This window comes from Cynocephalus volans, chromosome 12 (assembly GCF_027409185.1).
Source record: "Cynocephalus volans isolate mCynVol1 chromosome 12, mCynVol1.pri, whole genome shotgun sequence".
NCBI lineage: Eukaryota > Metazoa > Chordata > Mammalia > Dermoptera > Cynocephalidae > Cynocephalus > Cynocephalus volans.
This window is the reverse complement of record NC_084471.1, coordinates 41731167-41750662: the sequence shown is the minus strand read 5'-3', so window position 1 is coordinate 41750662 and position 19496 is coordinate 41731167. Positions and strand designations below refer to the sequence as shown.

Here is a 19496-nt window from a genome sequence, read left to right as displayed (position 1 = left end):
AAACCTAAGAGTCTAGCCTTCCCACAGAGGAATCTACAAGATTTGATCCCTTTGGCCCCACATACGGGATCTTGTTTGATCCTTGAGTGCCCAAAAGCTTTCTGGAGGAATATATAGCCCCTGTCCTGCCTATAATTATGTCCATCTCTGCACTTCTACGGTATAGTGAGGACTGACGTAAATAATAACCTAGATGAAGCAAGATCTAGAAGTGTCATGTGTTCATTATGGCTTTGTAAAAGTTTAAATATATTGTATTTTCAGTTATCAAGAATAATGTATGTTTGGATTAATCAAAATACCCTGTTTCTTGACTTCAGAAAATTATATACTAGTTATTTAGTGAATTCCTTATGTGTGAAGGTATCTATGATTTTCAAACTCAAAATAGGTTTTGGAAGCTTTGGTGACTAAAGGGAATCTGGTTAGGGGATGTTTGTAAGTGCGTCAACTAAAAATCACAGGGTAAGAGCATCATCTAATCATAACTGGGAAAATATTCTAGAGTGAATTTTGTTTTGATGACAAATGCATGTCAACATGATTATTTGTCTATGGAACAAATACGAAGTTAAGGGCATTCCATCTGTGCTTTATTTCTGAAGTTCACGCATGCCCAGAGGGGAAAGAGTATTTTGACTGCAGGTTTCCTGACCCTGAATTACCAGCTGGTGGTGTAAATTGTGAGACTACATGTACAAACCTGGCCATGAACTTCACTTGTGCTCCATCTTCACCCTGTATAAGTGGCTGTGTTTGTGCTCCGGGGTAAGTCTCTTTTTTTTTTTTTGATAATATAGAACATTCAGGATCTGACAGAAAGCACAAGATCTCTTAAAAATGTTATTCACAAAAAATAGCCAAAATTGTTCTGACTGGTGGTTAACTTTGGGTTGGTAGCATGATGACTATTGTAATTATTTTGCTAGGCTTATGCAGCATCATGATGAGATATTATTAAAGTAATACACTGAATTGAGGAGAGAACTAATTTCAGGATGAACGTGGAATTTCTACCCTGATTCAAGTGCAATTTTGGGAAAGTTTTGACAAGTAGTCACTCTTTATTCAAAACATGGTTTAAGTGCATATTGTTTGTATGAGTATATTCTGTTGTACAGTTACTATTGTTGATGTCGTTTTAATTGTGATGCCAACTGCTTTATCTTATAGATGTTACATAAGACAGTGTATTGAGGCTACATAAGGCTGTGGGTAAGAGCAGGAGCTCTAGCTGCAGACATGCCAGAGCTCAAATCCCAGCTCTGCCGCTGTTAACCAAGTGATTTTTTTGCAAGTTCCTTTTAAGCCTGTTAGGCATTGTGAGATGTGTTTGTGTGTGTGTGTGTGTGTGTGTGTGTGTGTGTGTGTGTATTCAATAACTATGAGTCATTTTTTCATGGCAGCTTAATCTACTCTTACCTTTGTAAATTTCCTTCAATTGCAGAAATGCCTAGTACACGTGAAAGACAAACAGAATGTGGTGGCTATTAGCTTCCTTGGAGACACACATATAATCTGCATTCACTGGCCCTCCATCTTCTGGTAATGAATAGAAGCAGTGCAGAGGGAGGGCCGTCTCAGGCAAACAGGTCACTCATTCTTCTCCGATGAACGTGTTCACTCAAAGGGATTCCTGGGATCTGCTCATATAAACCATGAGGAAAAAAAAGAGAGGTCTTGTGGTTTGCTTCCCAGGAGAATTGCTTTTGTCTAAATGACCCCCATCTGGAATAGGTTGAAGAGCCAAGTAACTTGGGACTGGTATGCATCTCTTTAGAAAGGAAGGGCATAGGAGGCAGAAAAAAGAAAAAGGAACAAGTGCCCACACATGGGAAAATAAAGACAGGTAGAAATCAGGCCGTAGAGCAGATAAGCAAGGAAGACATTTTAGTAAAAAGGACAGCGAGATAAAACCTTTATTATGGTAAAATAGTTGAAACCTACAACAGTGTTTGATTTATTTGATTTGATTATGACTCTGAGAAATGCATGGCCGAATAAAGCTGTATCCTAATTTTGTTTCAAATGCTATGCTTGACGCTATCATTTTTTAAAAAAAAATTTAAAAATTACTGTCACCTTTGACTTTTAGTTCAACAATGATTTATTTATGTACTGGCCAAATCTCTTAACAGGAACTTAAAGAAAATTTCTCCCACCTTCTCTAATTGTATTGAAATAATAGAGTCGGAATTGTCTTAGAGGCCTGTGACTGATTTGGAAATAATTTTGTTAACAGATCTTTTTATTATAAAGCTGTTTATGGTAATGTGATTTGCCTTGTCTTCCATGTGACCTTGTCTGGCTCATTTTGGGACAACCGCCTAGTATCACTAATAATAGTGCCAGTAGTTTATTGACTATAAAAGAACCACATAACCCTAATATGGAAATCACTGAGGACTGAAGAAATGGAATGTGGTATAATGGAAAGCGTTAGATAGAAATGGCTTCAAATGCTGGCCCTCCTTATTAGCTGAGGGACCTCGGGGCAAGTTACTTAACTATTTGGAATCTCAAGTTCCTTTTTAAAATGATCATAACAGTATTTATTTCATGGATAGATGAGTATATGTAACACATCAGTTATATGGTAGGTACTCAGTAAATTTTTATTACTTACCTCACAGTGCAAACCTGCATGAAGCAGATAATTTACAGTGATTTATAGCTCTTTTTTTAAAACCTCATTCCAGCTTCAAATAGTTATAAAAAACTCATCTGTCATCAGCATAACCACTTTAAACTACTAATTTGGCTAAGTAGCTAGCAATTGTTGTTCATTTAGTTGAACTATCCATCACCAAACAATTGGACAATCTAAGTTTATGAAGCATCTAATGTCTGGGGAATTACGTTACGCTACAGGGATGGGGAAGATACTAAAATACAAATGTAAGATAATAATGGAATCTACCTAGGGGATTGTCACTTAGGATAAAGTGAGTTAGTGACATATTTAAAGTGGTTAGAATAGTGTGCCAAAAATACTAGTTTTGTTATTGTTGCTTTTATTATCACTATAAAACATCTAATGAGCTACTTAACAGTTCATTGTGATGAGTCCTCCAATAAAGGTTTGTACAAATTGTTAAGTATAGGGAGTGTGTGGGGGAGTTAGGAACATAAAAGATTGCACTGAAAAGACTGCATTAGGTTGAGTCTCAAATGATGAGGAGAGGTTTTCCAGGCAGAAAAAAGATGCAAAGCCCAGGGCAAGTGACTAGAAGTTTGGGAGGGTTGAGATGAAAGATTATGGAGTCTAGGGCACTGTTGATGTGAAAGAAGGAAATCTAAGTGAGATCATGTATCATTTATACACATAAGTTAATTTACTCACCTTTACTCAACAACTTAGTGTCTTCTATGTGCTAGGCATTGGGACACAACCATTAACTAAATATGCTTCATCCTCTGGAGTGAAGTTTAAAGTCTGGTGGATAGCATATACATTGAATAAGGAATGACAGTACTGTGTAAGAAGAGCTGTGAGAGGGAAACTAAAGCACTAAAGAAATGTTCGTGATTATTTCTGTTTCAGAGAAGAGGCAAGAATTCAGGATTCCTAACTAATTTCTCAGTTAATTTTTATAACATTAAATCATTACATTTTAAAGCAAATTCAGAAAAATCTTTTATATATTTTATCTATTTTTAGAAGTTATTATTGTTTTATTATTTTATGACTATTATGCTATTTGTTATTTTTTAAATAAATTATTTTATCATAATGATAAATTATTTAAATATATAAATTTATTGTTAAATTTAACGTTATTTTTACTACTTTATTATTTTATTAATTTTTAGATTATTATATTTATAATTTGTTACTATCATATTTGTTATTTATTATTTTAAATTATTTACTATAATATCAAAATATTTTGATAACATACCAAGAGTAATTCTTCCCTGAATTATGAGCTTTTTATATTAAAATTTTATATTTATATTTTATGTTTTAATTTTTATATTCATAGATAGTTTTAGATAGTTTTTCAGGTGGTAATCATTCAAGAAGTAAATAACATTTCAAAAGAAACCAACATTCAATACTTAATACGTTAGTAATAAAGAACGCAAAACATTAGATGTAATTTTTTTTAATTCAAAACATACCTAAACTGAGCTGTCATGATTTTAATCATAAGTACTCAGAGAGATGCTTTTGATTACTGTCTATGTCCTGTAACATAAAATGTTATTCATTTTATAATTTACGACTTTATAAAAAAATTATTAGAACATGAAGACTTTTTTTAAGGAGTAAGTATTGAAGAAAGGGACTCTCATTTTCTCTTTGAATGTTTTTTCGGAATAAGTCATTTTATTAGAAATTTAGGCTTCTGTCTCTCCTTTATGGTACTAAGTGAATACCCAAAAGGTCAAAAGATCACATGTAATCATTCACATGGTATTTATCTAATACTGTGATATGCAAGGTACTGTGTGGAACAGAAGGGGAAGAAAGACTGAATTCAGCCCTCAGTAGGTCAGATAGAATATGCCTTAGACAGCTATAGTAAATATAAATGATAGTGTTGAATACGACAGGATTACTGATTTCTTAAAAACTGAAATTTGTAGTTTAAACTAAATAGCATTTTACTTCTTCATTTGGAAGAATGGCAGAGCACAAAGGAAAATGTTATGTTCCTGAAAGCTGTCCATGTATCTGGAAAGATTGGGAGCATCTCTCAGGAGAAGTGATTGCTACACCATGCTACACCTGGTAATGAGATTCATTTATTTCACACAAATTTTTAAGCAATTGTATTAATTTCAATCATCTTGTTGTACTTAATGTGATTGACTTCAGCAAAAAAACAAATGAAACATGAGTAAAATAAGATTTTAAAGGCATTCAGGAGTTGGTGGAGTACCCCTGTCTACAGAGAGACCATATGTTACTTTTATGCATATTTGTTCAGCCCAGGAGAGAACTGTGAAATGCAACCATTTGAAAATTTAATTGAAAAATTTTCTCAAGCTCATGAGAAAGTGCTAAATGTTGCAAAGGGAAGACCATATTTATTTACGTTTTTAGATTCTGCTTTAATAGTTTATTAGTAGTATGTAGTGATACCCTACAATGAATTCTAAAACAAAATGGTTATTGTTAAAAAAAAAAGTTAATTTAAAGATAACATGATAAGATTTTTTTAAAAATTAATTTTTTTCCTCAAATCAGGATAATTACTATATTTTTCATTATACAATGTGGCCCTTTGCCAATTTCTTGCTAACTCTCCTTCCCCCTTTTCCACCTCTGGTGGCCTCAGTTCTGTTCTCTCCTTTTTAAAGTTCAAGAAATTATTGTCATTGTTGTTTACTTGTTTATTTGTTTGTTTGTTTGTTTTAGCTCCTACATATGAATAAGGACATGCTCTTTCTGTGCCTGGCTTATCCCACTTTATTTCTCTTTATGTGCCTGACTTATTTCACTTATTTTTCTCTAAGTTTATCCATGTTGCTGCAAAGGCAGAATTTCATTCCTTTTTATGGCAAAGTGGTGTTCCACTGTGTATATATACCACATTTTCCTTATCCAGTCATCCATCGATGGACATTTAGGTTGGTTCCAACTCTTAGCTATGGTAAATAGAGCTGCAGTAAACATGGGAGTGCAGGTATCCCTTCAACATGATGATTTTATTCCTTTGGGTATACACCCAGCAGTGGGATTGCAATTCTATTTGCAGTTGTTTGAGGAACCTCCATACTGTTTTCCATAATGACCTCACTAATCTGTAGTCCCATCAACAGTGTAGGATGGTTCCCCTTTTGCCGCATCCTCGCCAGAATTTTTTATTCTCTGTCTTTTTGATAATGACCAGTCTAACTGGCGTCAGATGATATCTCAATGTGGTTTTGATTTGCATTTCCCTGATGCTTAGTGATGTTGAGCATTTTTTCATGTGTCTGTTGGCCATTTGTGTATCTTACTTTGAGAAATGCCTCTTCAGCTCTTTTGCCCGTCTTTCATCTGGTTTACTTGTTTTTTTTATCGTCAAGTTGTTTGAGTTTCTTGTATACCCTGGATATTAATCCCTTGTTGGATGCATAGTTTGTGATATTTTCTCCCATTCGGTAGGTTGAGAGAAGACCATATTTAATGGGAGGTTTTCTGTTTAGAAATAAGTCAAACCAATATCATAAAATAAAATTTGAAATATAATTTCCTTAAAATGTGGACAAAGATTCTAAACTCATGAGCAACGTCATGTCTAATGTACTTAAATTGACTCAAATATAGGAGATGGCATTGTGCTATTTTGGCTAACAGTAAATCTATGTTTAATTTTCATTCCATCATCTATTTTCTGTGTGACCCGGACATAATTTCTAAGCTTGGTTTTGGTATCCAATAATTTACTAACAAAGTGGTAAAAATATGTTTAATTTGTCAATGTAATAGGTGTTAAAATGAATCAGCAATACTTGTAAGGGCTATTGGCTCAGTAAATGCTTTTGAATACAACCTTATGATGTTTACACCACTTGAAAAACACTAGGTAGAGCCAAGTTTCTGAGAAAGTTAACTTGTGTTATTTTCTAATAGTGTTTGTCGACGAGGAATGTTCAATTGCACATATTTTCCGTGCCCAGCAGTGTGCACGATATATGGGGACCGGCATTATCATTCTTTTGATGGACTGGAGTATGATTATATCAGTGATTGCCAGGTTTTTTTGATAAAGGTAGGTTACTGTTACTCATTCTTATTTGCATCTGTGTAAAGTCTTAACATAAAAGCAAGTATGCTGGTCCACGATATTTCAGAATCATATGTCATTAACGAAACATAAAAATTACTGCAATTTTAAACTAATTTTTAGCTCATTCTTGAAGTTTTATTTATAAATGGTGGGCTAGGTTTTTAACTTTCTGTGCCTCTTTCCTCATCTATAAAATAAAGATAGGAATTGTACATAGCTCCAAAGGTAGTTTTGAGGATTAAATGAGATAAATAAGCTTATATGTAAAATGCTTAGATAATATTTGTAAGTGTTCAGTAAATGTCAGTCATTTTTATTATTATTAGCTTGGTTTGATGAATACAAATATAACACATTAAGCCGTACATTGGATTATGTATTTTTATGACTGTAACAATCAAAAGACATTATCCTCAATTCTATATATGCTATTTTGATGACACCCTTTGGTAATCTCCAAGCTTTATCTGATAAAATCCTTAAAATTTCTCATATGTTTAATGTACTTGAAATACTTGTATACTTAAATTTTATTTAGATATCACTGATCCCAAAATTAAATTTCTAAATGAAAAAGATTTAGAAAGAAGTTATAGAAGAATAAACAAAATAACATCTTTTTCTCCAGCAAGCTAACCTATGATTAGTACATGTTTCTGTTTTTGTTTTTTGCTGAGTATGGCTTTTATGTTATTAGAAGTTTGTGGTTGATCCTATTTTTTAAGCCTATATCAAGAAAGTAGACTATTATTCCCATCTTATATTAGTTCTATTAAATAAAAGAAAACAGTAAAATTTATAGCCTTCTAAACTGAAGCAAAGCTCTTGCTTACGCTTTCTTTGTTTTTTAAATGCTTTTCTCTGTTTTCTTGCTTATGTATAAAGCCATTGAATTCCCTGCTTGGTACTTGTCTTAGCCTTCTTTATGAATAATTTTAAGTTTCCTAAAGAATAAATACCTGGGAGTGGATTTGGCAGTCATAATTGCAGAAGCTAGTGAGCTGCCTATAGGCCTTTTTTTCTTTTTCCTTTTGTTGTTTTGATCATTTTTGGAGCATTTATTTTAACATTTACATGTATGTATTTGTGGGGTACAGTGTGTTGTTTCTATACATGCATATACTGCACAATGATCACTTAGGGTAGGTAGTTTTGTACCCATCAGTCCACCATTTGCCTTTCCTCTGTCCCCACTCCCACTCTACTCCCACCCCCAGCCTCTAGTAACCATTATTCATTCTACTCTCTACTTCTGTAAGAACGATTTGTTTTTTTAGATTCCACATGAGTGATATCATGTGTATTTGTTTTTCTGTGCCTGAGTTACTTCACCTAACACGACGGTTTCTAGTCCTATCAATGCTGCTGCAAATGATAAGATTTCATTTTTTTTTATAGATGAATGGTATTCCACTGTGAATATATACCACAATTTTAAATCCAATCATCTGTTTATGAATATTTAGGTTGATTTCATCTCTTGGCTATGGTAAAGAGTGATGCAATGACATGGAAGTGCAGGTGTCTTTTGATATATTGATTTCATTTCCTTTGGGAATATACCCAGTAGTGAGATAGCTGGGTCTTAAGGTAGATCTATTTTTAGTCCTCTGAGGAACCTCCACACTGTTTTCCACAATGGCTGTACCAATTTACATTCTCACCTACAACATAGGAGATTGTTTTTCTCAGCATCCTTGCCAGCATTTGTTATTTTCTGTCTTGTTAATAATAGCCATTCTAACTGGAGTGAGATATCTCATTGTGGTTTTAATTTGCATTTCCCTGATTATTAGTAATTTTGAGCATTTTTTCATATACTATTGGCCACTTGTACATCTTCTTTCGATAAATGTCTCCTTCAGTCCTTTGTTCATTTTTTAATTGGGTTATTTGGTTTTTTTGCTGTTGAGTTGTTTGAGTTCCTTATATATTCTGGATATTAGCTGCTTGTCTAATGTGTAGACACATTCTTCCATTCTGTAAGTTGTCTCTTCACTTTGATTGTGTTCATTGCTATGTAGGAACTTTTTAGTTCAATGTAGTCCTATTTGTGTATTTTGCCTGTGCTTTTGCAGTCTTGCTCAAAAAAGCACTGCCCACTCCCATTTTGTGTAGCATTTCCCCTATGTTTTCTTCAGTATTTTCATAGCTTTAAGCCTTATATTTAGGTGTTTAATTAATTTTGAGTTGATTTTTGTGTATGGTGAGAGATAGGGGTCTAATTTCAATCTTCTGCATGCGGATACTCAATCCCAGCACTATTTATTGTTTGGGGCACTTTTGTCAAAAAGTCAGTTGTATATGAGTGTGGAATCATTTCTGGGCTGTCTGTTCCATTGATCTATTTGTCTGCTTTGATGCCAGTACCATGCTGTTTTGTTTACTATGGTTTTACAGTATATTTTGAAGTCAGGTAATGTGATGCCTCCAACTTTGTTCTTTTTGTTCAATATTGCATTATTTAGCTATGCAGATTCTTTTGTTGTTCCGTACAAACTTTAAGATTTTTTTCTGTTTCTGTAAGGAATATCATTGGTATTTTGATAGGGATTGCACTGAATCTACAGATTGCTTTGAGTAGTATGGACATTTTGATGATGTTAATTCTTCTAAACCATGAACATTTGATATCTTTCCATTTATTTGTCTCCTCTTCAACTTCTTTCACCAATGTTTTATAATTTTCATTGTAGATGTCTTTCACCTCCTTGGTTAAATTTACTTCTAGGCATTTCATTTTTTTGGTAGTTATTGTGAATGGGATTACCTTCTTGATTTCTTCTTCAGCTTTAGGGTTTTCTATGTACATGATCATGCTATCTTCAAATAGGGATAGTTTGACTTCCTCCTTTCCAGTGTGGATACCTTTTATTGCTTTCTCTTGCCTTATTGTGCTTGCCAAAACTTCCAGTACTATGTTGAATATGAATGGGAAAAGTGAGCATCCTTGCCTTGTTTCAGATCTTAGAGGAAAGCCTCCAATTTTTGTCCATTCAGTATGATATTAGCTGTGGGTTTGCTATATATGGACTTTATTGTGTTGAGGTACATTCCTTGTGTAACTAATTTGTTGAGTATTTTTATCATATTGGATTTTACCAAATGCTTTTTCCGAGTCTACTGAAATAATCATATGTTTTTTCCCTTCATTCTGTTGATGTGATGTATCATTTTTATTGATTTGCATATGTTGAATCATCCTTGCATCCCTGGGATGAGTCCCACTTGATCATGGTGAATGATCATTTTAATGTGTTGTATCTGGTTTGCTAATATTTTGTTGAGGATGTTTGCACCTGTGTTCATTAGGGATATTGGTCTGTAGTTTTCTTTCTTTGTTTTGTCTTTTTCTGATTTTGGTATGAGGGTAATACTGGTTTCATAGAATGAGTTTGGAAGTAGTTCCTCCTCTTTGGTTTTTTAGAAGAGTTTGAGAAGAATTGGTATTAGTTCTTCTTTAAATGTTTGGTAAAATTCATCAGTGAAGCCATCTGGTCCTGAGGTTTCTTTGTTGGGAGACTTTTTATTGTAGCTTCAATCTCATTACTCATTATTGGTCTGTTTAGGTTTTCTAGTTCTTCATGATTCAACCTTGGTAAGTTGTATGTGTCCAGAAATGTATCCATTTCTTCTAGGTTTTCCAGTTTGTTCATGTATAGTTATTCATAGTAGTTTCTTATATTTCTGTGTTATGAGTTGTAATGTCTCCTTTTTAATTTCTGATTTTATTTATTTGAGTCTTCTCTTTTTTTTCATTAGTCTAGCTAAAGGTTTATCAATTTTGTTTATCTTTTTAAAAAATAAATTCTTTGTTTTATCAATCTTTTGTATTGTTTTTAAACTTATAATTTATTTATTTTTGCTCCAATCTTTGTTATTTCTCTCCTTCTACTGATTTTGGGTTCAGTTTGTTCTTGCTTTTTAAGTTTCTTGAGGTAGAATGTTAGGTCATTGATTTGAACACTTTCTTCTTTTTTGATGTAGGCAATTATTGCTATAAACTTCCCTCTTAGAACTCATTTGCCATATCTCATAGGTTCTAGTATGTTGGGTTTTCACTTTCAGGGTTTTTTAAATTTCTTTTTTGATTTCTTCTTTGACCTATTTGTTGTTTAAGAGCATGTTGTTTAATTTTCATATATTTGTACTGTTTCTGGTGTCTCTTTAGTTGTTGATTTCTAGGTTTAGTCCATTCTGTTCATACAAGATAGTTGATATGATTTTGATTTTTTAAAATTAGTTAAGACTTGACCTAATAATTGTCTGTTCTACAGAATGTTCCATATGCTTCTGAGAAGAGTGTGTATTGTGCAGCTGTTTCATGAAATGTTATATATACATCCATTAGATTCAATTGGCCTAGAGTAGAGATTAATTCTGATGTTTTTTGGTTAATTTTCTGTCTGGCTGATCTGTCCTTTGCTGAAAGTGGGATATTAAAGTCCCCAACTATTATTGTGTTGCAGTCTATCTCTCCCATTAGGCATATCAGTAATTGCTTTATATATATATGGGTGCTTTGGTGTTGGGTGTGTATATATTTAGGGCTGTTAGATCCTCTTGTTGAATAGGTCCCTTTATCATGACCTTTCTTATAATTTTTTACTTTCCTTGGCTTATAGTCTGTTTTATCTGATTTAAGTATAGCTACTTGTATTAGTCTGTTTTGTGTTGCTGTAACAGAATACCCGAGACTGGGAATTTTTAAAGAAAATGAAATTTATTGCTTACAGTTTCTGAGGCTGGGAAGTCCAAAGTCCACCTGGTGGCAGCAACAGTGACTCAGAGGTCTCACACTGCAAGATGGTGGAAGCAGAGAGAGCAGAGAGAGAGAAAGCGAGACAGACTCTACTCTTCTTTTAAAGCTCTCAGAACCACACCCCTGACCACCATTTTTAATCCATTCACTACTGCACGGTCCTACAATCCAATCAACTCTTCATGGCTCCACTTTTCAATTACCATAATAGGATTTCCCACCCTTTTAACAGTCTCAGTAGGGGCTATATTTCCAATACATAAAACCTGGGGAACACAATTCAAGCTCCATTGAGTTTTGTGGGAACATAATTCAATCCACTACACTACTCCTGCTCTTTTTTAGTTTCCATTTGCATAAAATATGTTTTTTTTCTCTTTACTTTCAGTAGATGTGTGTCTTTATAGGTGAAGTGAGTTTCTTATAGGCAGTTTATTGTTGGTTCTTGTTTTATAATCCATTCAGCTGCTCTATGTCTTTTAATTGGGCATTTAATTCATTTACATTTAGAGTTATTACCGATGTATAGGGACTTGTTACTGTCTGTTACTTTTATTCTGGTGGTTTTGTAGATCCTTTCTGCTTTTTTGCTGGTCTGTCTTCCTTTGTGGTTGAGTGGTTTTCTTTACCAGTATATTTTGATTTCTTGCTGTTTATATCTCATAAGTTTTTGTGTTTTGGTTACCATAAAGTTTACAAAAAATATGTTATAACAGATTATTTTAAACAACTAACAAATTAATATCTAAGGAAAAAAAATCCAAAGCCAACTCTATGCTTAGATATCATCCCCAACCCTATGCCCCATTTTGATATTTTGTTATTTCAAGTTACATCTTTTAATATTGCCTGCCTCTTGTATGGTTGTTGTATTTGTTAATGTCTTGTTAGGCTTGTCTTTTAGTCTTTGTACTAAGGTTATAAGTGGTTTATTCACTATCTTTATAGTGATTGAGTATTCTGAGATTGTTTTTGTATTACTTTATTAATGAGTTATATGCGTTTGTATGTTTTCTTGCTGCTCTTTAGCATCATCTTCTTTCAGATTGAAGAACTCCCTTTAATATTTCTTGTAAGGCAGGTCTAGTGTTGATGAATTCTCTTAGCTTTTGTTTGTCTGGGAAAGACCTTATTTCTCCTTCAAATTTGAAGGTTAGTTTTGCTGGATACACATCTTGGCTGTCAGTTATTTTTTCCTTTAGCACTTTGAATGTATCATCATATTCTCTTCTAGCCTGTAGGGTTTCTACTGAGAAATCTATTGAGGGACATATTGGGGTGCCATTGAATGTTTTGTGTTTCTTTTCTCTTGCTGCTTTCAGTATTCCTGCTTTGTCTTTGGTTTTTAATTATTTGAATATGATGTGCCATGGGGTATTCCTCTTTGGACTGAATTTGATTGATGACCTCTGAGCTGCCTGGATCTGGATGCTGTCATCTTTCTTCATACTTGGGAAATTTTAGTTATTTCCTTGAATATGCTTTCTAGGTCTCTTTCTTTTTCTTTTTCTTTATTATTTTTTTATTTTAACTTCTCAATATACATTGTAGTTGATTTTCATGTCCCTTTACCCATTCCTCTTTCCTTCCTCCCTCTCTCCCCTCTCCCCCAACTATGTCATAGCTGTTCACTTGTTTTTACAAGTTCAAGGAAATGTTGTGATTGTTGTGTCTTCTCCCCCCGCCTTTCCTTCCTTCCTTCCTTCCTTCCTTCCTTCCTTCCTTCCTTCCTTCTATTATTTTATTTATTTTTAGCTCCCACAAATAAGTGAGAACATGCGGTGTTTCTCTTTCTGTGCCTAACTTTTTTCACTTAATATAATTTTCTCTAAGTCCATCCATGTTGTTGTGAATGGCAGTATTTCATTCTTTTTTATAGCAGAGTGGTATTCCATTGTGTAGATGTACCACAGTTTCCTTATCCACTCAGCTGATGATGGACATTTCCTTTGGGTATGCCAATTATGCAGAGGTTATTTCACTTGAGGGAGTCCCATAATTGCTACATTTCTGTTTCATTTTTCTTATTCTTTTTTCTTCCCTCATTGGATAATTTCATATGTTCTGTCTTTGAGTTTGGATTCTTTCCTTGTTTGATCACACCTGCTATTGTAGCTTTCTATCAAGTTTTTCGGTTCAGACAATGTATTCTTATTTCTAGAATTTATATATATATTCTTTAATTGATTCTATTCCTTTGTCAAGTTTCTCATTCTTTTCCTGTATTGTTTTTCATATATCCTTTAATTTTCTATCTGTATTTTCTTGCAACTCCCTGAACATCCTTAAGAGGGTTATTTTGAACTATCTTTCAGATTTATTTCATAAATTCATTTTTTTTCTGGATCCATTGCTTGTGCTTCATTGTTTCCTTGTTGGTGTCATATGTCTGTGTTCTTTCTTGATCTTTGTGTCTTTAAGTTGATGCCTGGGCATTTGAGGAGACAGCTACCTCTCCCGGGTGTTATAGGTGTCCTTTTGTAGTGTTTGACCTTTACTGGTTAATATCAGAGCTTTGTCTCTGGTCTGTGGTGTTTTTATTTTTTGTTTTCTGTTCTTTGGTGGATTAATAGCTTCTACCACTGCTTAAACTCTGCACTGGAACTAATTTGCTGTCCTGTGGTTAATTCCCAAATTGGAGGGAACTTTCTGTGGGGACTGGGACTTGAACTATATGCCTGAGCTAAATTGCTGACTTGCTGCTGCTTCTAAAGGTGGGGAAAGCTTTTCATGTGAATTGGACTTTAATTGTTGGCCTTTTAGTCACTTCCAGGTCTTGTGAGGTCACCACAGACACAACTGGGCCATGTAGAAATTGCATCCCTGGACTGAGTCTTTTCTGAAAACTGTATTCCCTGAAGTACTATTGCCCTGACCTGTCTCACTGTGTGGTGCCCTTGCTGAGTGGAAGGCAGATCGGTTGTCTATATAACACCCCAGTGCTCCCTGGTGGGTAACCTTCTCTCTGGCACTCCAAACATTTCCTGTGGGGCAGGCCATACATGAATACCCTGTGAAGACTCACCAACCTCTGGGTGGTTCCTTCCTCCAGTTGGCTGTGGCCTCTTGCTCCTATGCAGGTTCAGGGAAGCTTGATAGTGGCTCTACTGGCTGAGGAGATGTGACGGTGCACTCCGAGGCACCCTTCTTTCCTGCACATTTCAAGTAGCTTCACACAAAGGGTGCTGCTGTGGCTTTGTCATCTCCTGGTAGTTACTCTGTGTGCTAGCAGCTGCTCCTTGCTTTTTTCCACACTGGCCCTGGAAACAGCCAGTGCTTGAAATGGCTGGAGTGGTCCCCCCTCCTTCTTGCCGCTGCCATTCATGCCTTCACAAACTCTGCAGGCCTCTTCTCTTCCTCTGAGCTCCAGCAACTTCAGAATGGCAGTTTTTGCATTTTCATAGTTGGAAATTGATTGGTTGTAGTGGGGAGTGATACTGGGGATGATCTATTCCACCATCTTAATGACATTACCCCTTTCCTTCAATCTTAAGCACACCCACATGCTGATGAGCTCCAAATAGGCATCTGCAGTTCTGATCCTTAACTTTGAAGCTATTTTTCTGAGTCAAGTTCATTCCTACAATAATATATTTTTTCATTCTATTAATATTTCTAAGACTCATAACTGTCATCATGTCATTGCTTATTAAAAACTACAGTGACTTTCAAAGACCAGTCTCATAAAGTCAAAATTCCTGTGCCAGTCTTTCAAATGTCTCTGTTAGCTTCTTCCCTCTTCTGCCTTTTCTCAGGGTATTCTCGGTATTTCATTACCTCTGCTCCTTTAAAACGGTGTTGCCAGATCACCCTGACCTGTCCTGTTCTTATATCCTAATTTACTTATAATCATCATGTCAAAATTAAAAAGCTCATTATATTCTGATTATTTTATGTGTGCTCATTCAGATTGTATATCATTTTATGTCAGAAATATGCATTGCACTTCTTCTGGGTTTCTCACAGGAACAACAATTATGGCTGAATTATAAAGCTGAAAAATTACTTGTTTGATTTTTTTCGGCAGTCTCCACTAGAGGGTAGAGATCACAAGCTCGAACTTAATTTTTCAGTTCTAGCAATCTAACACTTGTAATAAATACATATACATGCCTTCAACATGAAGTATGTAAAGCAGCACTTCTTAGACTTTAGTGTGCGTGCACATCACCTGGGGGCATTGTTATAATACAAATTCTGCTTCCTTAGGACTGCAGCAGTATCTTGGATTCTACCTTTTTAATAATCTACTGGATGGTGCTGGTACTCCATGTCTATCACCACATTTTGAGTAGCAAGAATGTAAAGCATTTTTCTTCCTTAAAAACAACCTGATTTTAATAATTTTTGAAGTTCTCCTCTTCTGAATCGTCAACATTCAGAAAAAGAATTTTCTTGGAAAATATCATGTCAAACACGACGTTCCCATTAGATATATTGTTACTACAAAAGATTTTTTCTATGGTATCATTTTAAGTAGTAAGACAAAAATTCTGCCAAAATTTTTCATTTTGAATTCGGAAAAAATATTTTCAAGTGTCTACCAAAACCTTGTTCATGTATCATCATTACTGCAAACATTTTCCAATGTGTGGCAATGATTCATGTTCATGCATTATTGTTTCATTCATTTAATAAACAATTTTTGGGGCCTATTAAATGTAAACTGTGCTAATAAAGATGTTTCTATTACATATACTCTATATTAGAGACAGATTTCTCCAAGAAAATTCTAGAGTTTTGATGGCAGGGATAATGTTTAAACTTCATTTTTTCCTCTTCAAGTCATTTTGCAGAATGCTGGGTATTTGGTGTACTCAGTAACTGCTTATTAGTATTCTCTGCCAGCCTTTTTCTTAATGCCTTGTTTCTGTTTGCAGCAGAGAAAGTATAGTTTTACCACTGTATTTTCCAATAGTGCAGAAGAAATTTCAAGTAGAGTATTTGTCTCCACTCTGATTCCTGGCAAAATGAAAGTGTGCTTTTTTTTTTGATGCTGAGTGATCATAGCAATATTTCTTTATTGGTGCTGCAACTTAACAGTGCCTGTCCATTTCAAAGGCAAGAGCAATTATGGTTTGGCATTTAGTTTATAGCCTGATTTCCTATATTCACATTAATTTGCCACTATCTCCTTCTGTTAAAATAAATACATCGTATTCAGTTTCATATTTTAGTTAGATTACCTTCCTGTATATAAGAAAACATGTAACAGGAAACATTTCTTCCAATCTTTTAGCACCAATGAAATTTGGATCACTAATTCAATATCTGGATAAAGATCTTTCATCAGGAGTCATTTGGAAAGAATAAGACACATAGAGTAGTAAAAGTTTAAATTTTCAAGTTCTAAATTGTATGTGCCTTTTTTTTCTGGAAAAGCAGAAATGTTCTTTTATTCTTTTATAATGTTCTTTTAAAACTAAACTTTGTTTACAAATAGTAAACAGAACTAGACTTCAGAACTAAACTTTTGCTGAATTTAATTTGGTAACTTGAAGAAAACTTCTATTAATTAATTATCATTATACTAGTAAATTTTTATTATATTGCAATGGGCAATTTTACTAAAATTAATACCACCTGAAACAGGCCCCCCAAAGTGTTTTAGGACATATTTACCACAATATGCATGATAAACCAAAAAATGTTTTATTTGACCACGAAACACGTAATTATTACATACCAAAGATAAATTAGAGATTAACCAGTACAACTTAATTTCCATGATCTTGAAATATGATAGTGCTGGATGGTACATTTCTCAGTGCTTTAATTTTTCTTTTATTTTTTTTTCTGCTTAGTTTATTTTAGTGTTTTGTTTTTGCTTACTTCATCTGCCAAGATTTTCCATGACAGAGCCTTCCTTTTTCTGGAAGAATTTGTAATTCTTTTGAGAAAGTTAGGATGACTGCCAGCCTCATTCATTTACTTGCCACTTTTTTACTGACAGGAATCACCTCTGTTCATAGAGGATTTAATTCTTTCGTACTTGTCAACCATCTCTCTTTTCCTCCTTGTGTTGACTACAAATTCCAGGCTCTATCTTTGTTATTTGTATCAACTTTTCAGCTAGTAAAATATATATTTTATTTCTTTGGGCCCTGAGGAGGATCTAGTTATCTAATTTATAAAAATTTCCCTTCTATTTCCCAGCTGGACTTTCAAAAATTCATATTTACTCAGTTTTATTTTAAAAGTATAATGTAACTTGACCCTTACATTTGAAGAGGTATTAAGTTCCTTTTCCCCCATTTCTGTATTGTGTGGTTTTAAATGTAATGCAGTTCTAGGCATAGAGTAAGTGCTTACCATACTTTGTTGAATAAATACTTGTTAAACTTTAAAAATTTAGGTTCTCTGATATTTATTCATTTTGGAGGCTGTTTGCACTTTATTATAAATAGTACATGGTATAATACATTTTTATTTAAGCATCTTGAAATGAATTTAGGACAACGGCTGTGATTGTATTTCCTCAGATAAGACTCAGTTTAAAAGAAAAAAGAGATGGGCCGGCCTCGTGGCTCACTCGGGAGAGTGCGGCGCTGGTAGCGCCGAGGTCATGGGTTCGGATCCTACATAGGGATGGCCGGTGCGCTCACTGGCTGAGCGTGGTACGGACAGCACTGAGCCAGGGGTTATGATCTCCTTACCGGTCAAAAAATAAAAATAAAAAAAAAGATGAAAAACCAAACAGTATCTTGACCTATGTTGTAAACTCAGAAGTGGGAGATATAGTATTCTAATTTACAGATTTCACATCCCAACTCTTCTTCTGTGAATCTAGGACAAGCCCCAGTATTGCTGGTTTCTTCTCATAATTTGTTCCAGATTAGGTCTTTTTAAACCTCTGAAAACCTTCTAATTTCATTGCTCTCAAATTCCTATACCTTGCATAATTTTTTCATATCAATATTTCTTGTGCACTTTCTATGTGTCAGGCCCTATATTGAGAAGTGGAGGTACAGTAATGAACAAAAATAGACACGGGCCTTGTTTCATTTGAAACAGGTTTGGAGGGGGGAAGTTATTAATCACTTAATCATAAACATAAAATTGCAGCTGCAAAAGGCAGTCATAACTTAAATGCAAAATCCACCTAAACCTTCTTAGTTTAAAGCTTCTATTTTTGTGAGTCACTCTTTCCTTATCTTCTCTGATGTAGTTCTGCCGATTCTGTTCCTTTGTTTCTAATCACTCCTTAGTATCCTCCAGTGGCTTCTTTCTCTGATAATTTATTAAAACACTGGGTCTCACATGTTCCATGTTCCCATGTCTGTTTGCTCCACAAAACTCATAGTTGCTTATTATCTGATAATACCTTGAAGGTACAGACCCTGCTTTATTTATTTACTCACAGGGAATTAAGACAGATAGAGGGGGAAAAAAGTCAAGGAAAATCTATTTACACTGTAGGCAAATAGAAAGATCTACATAGAACTAGATAGAGTTATTTCATTCAAATTAAATTAATAGCAAGGTAGCTATAAAAGGTATGGTACTTCTGCGATAAAGAAAAGCGAAGAAAGGAAGGAAGGAAAAAAGAAAGAAAGAAAGAAACTGGCATGTAAAAATCAAATGAGGATTCCATTCTGAATAAAATTTGATCCCTGTAAAGATATATTCTACCTTATAGAGGTTTTGCAAGCGATAATAGAATCAATCAAATAAGAAATTAAATGTATGTTAAGGGAATAAAACAAAATAAAAAAGGAAATTGAAGAAGTAAGAAACAAATTGAGGCTCTAAAACATTATAGAATTAATACATAAGGTATTTTTATAAAAATGATAAAAATGATAGACTTTTTTGATTACCTTTCTTTGGCCATCCTAAAAGGTGACTGAAGAACTCATTCTCTTTTAAAATAATCCTTTGATATTTTAAATTGAACTTCTGTTTAAAAACTCTGATTGTCTCCAAATATTTTTTTAAATTTTTTTATTTGTCTATCTTAGTCTCATAGAAGAAAAATTATTTTATTTTATTTATTTATTTATTTATTT

At 34.0% G+C, this 19496-nt stretch overlaps 1 protein-coding gene across 2 annotated transcripts in view; it reads left to right on the top strand.

Moving 5' to 3' along the window:
- The window catches only part of OTOGL (otogelin like), a 153227-nt gene that overhangs the window by 49970 nt on the left and 83761 nt on the right, over nt 1-19496 (top strand). For both annotated transcript variants that reach the window (XM_063075783.1, XM_063075782.1), the window contains exons 23-25: nt 606-768; nt 4631-4738; nt 6569-6707. In XM_063075783.1, the coding sequence (XP_062931853.1) occupies nt 606-768; nt 4631-4738; nt 6569-6707 (410 nt within the window). The remainder of the gene's footprint in view (nt 1-605; nt 769-4630; nt 4739-6568; nt 6708-19496) is intronic.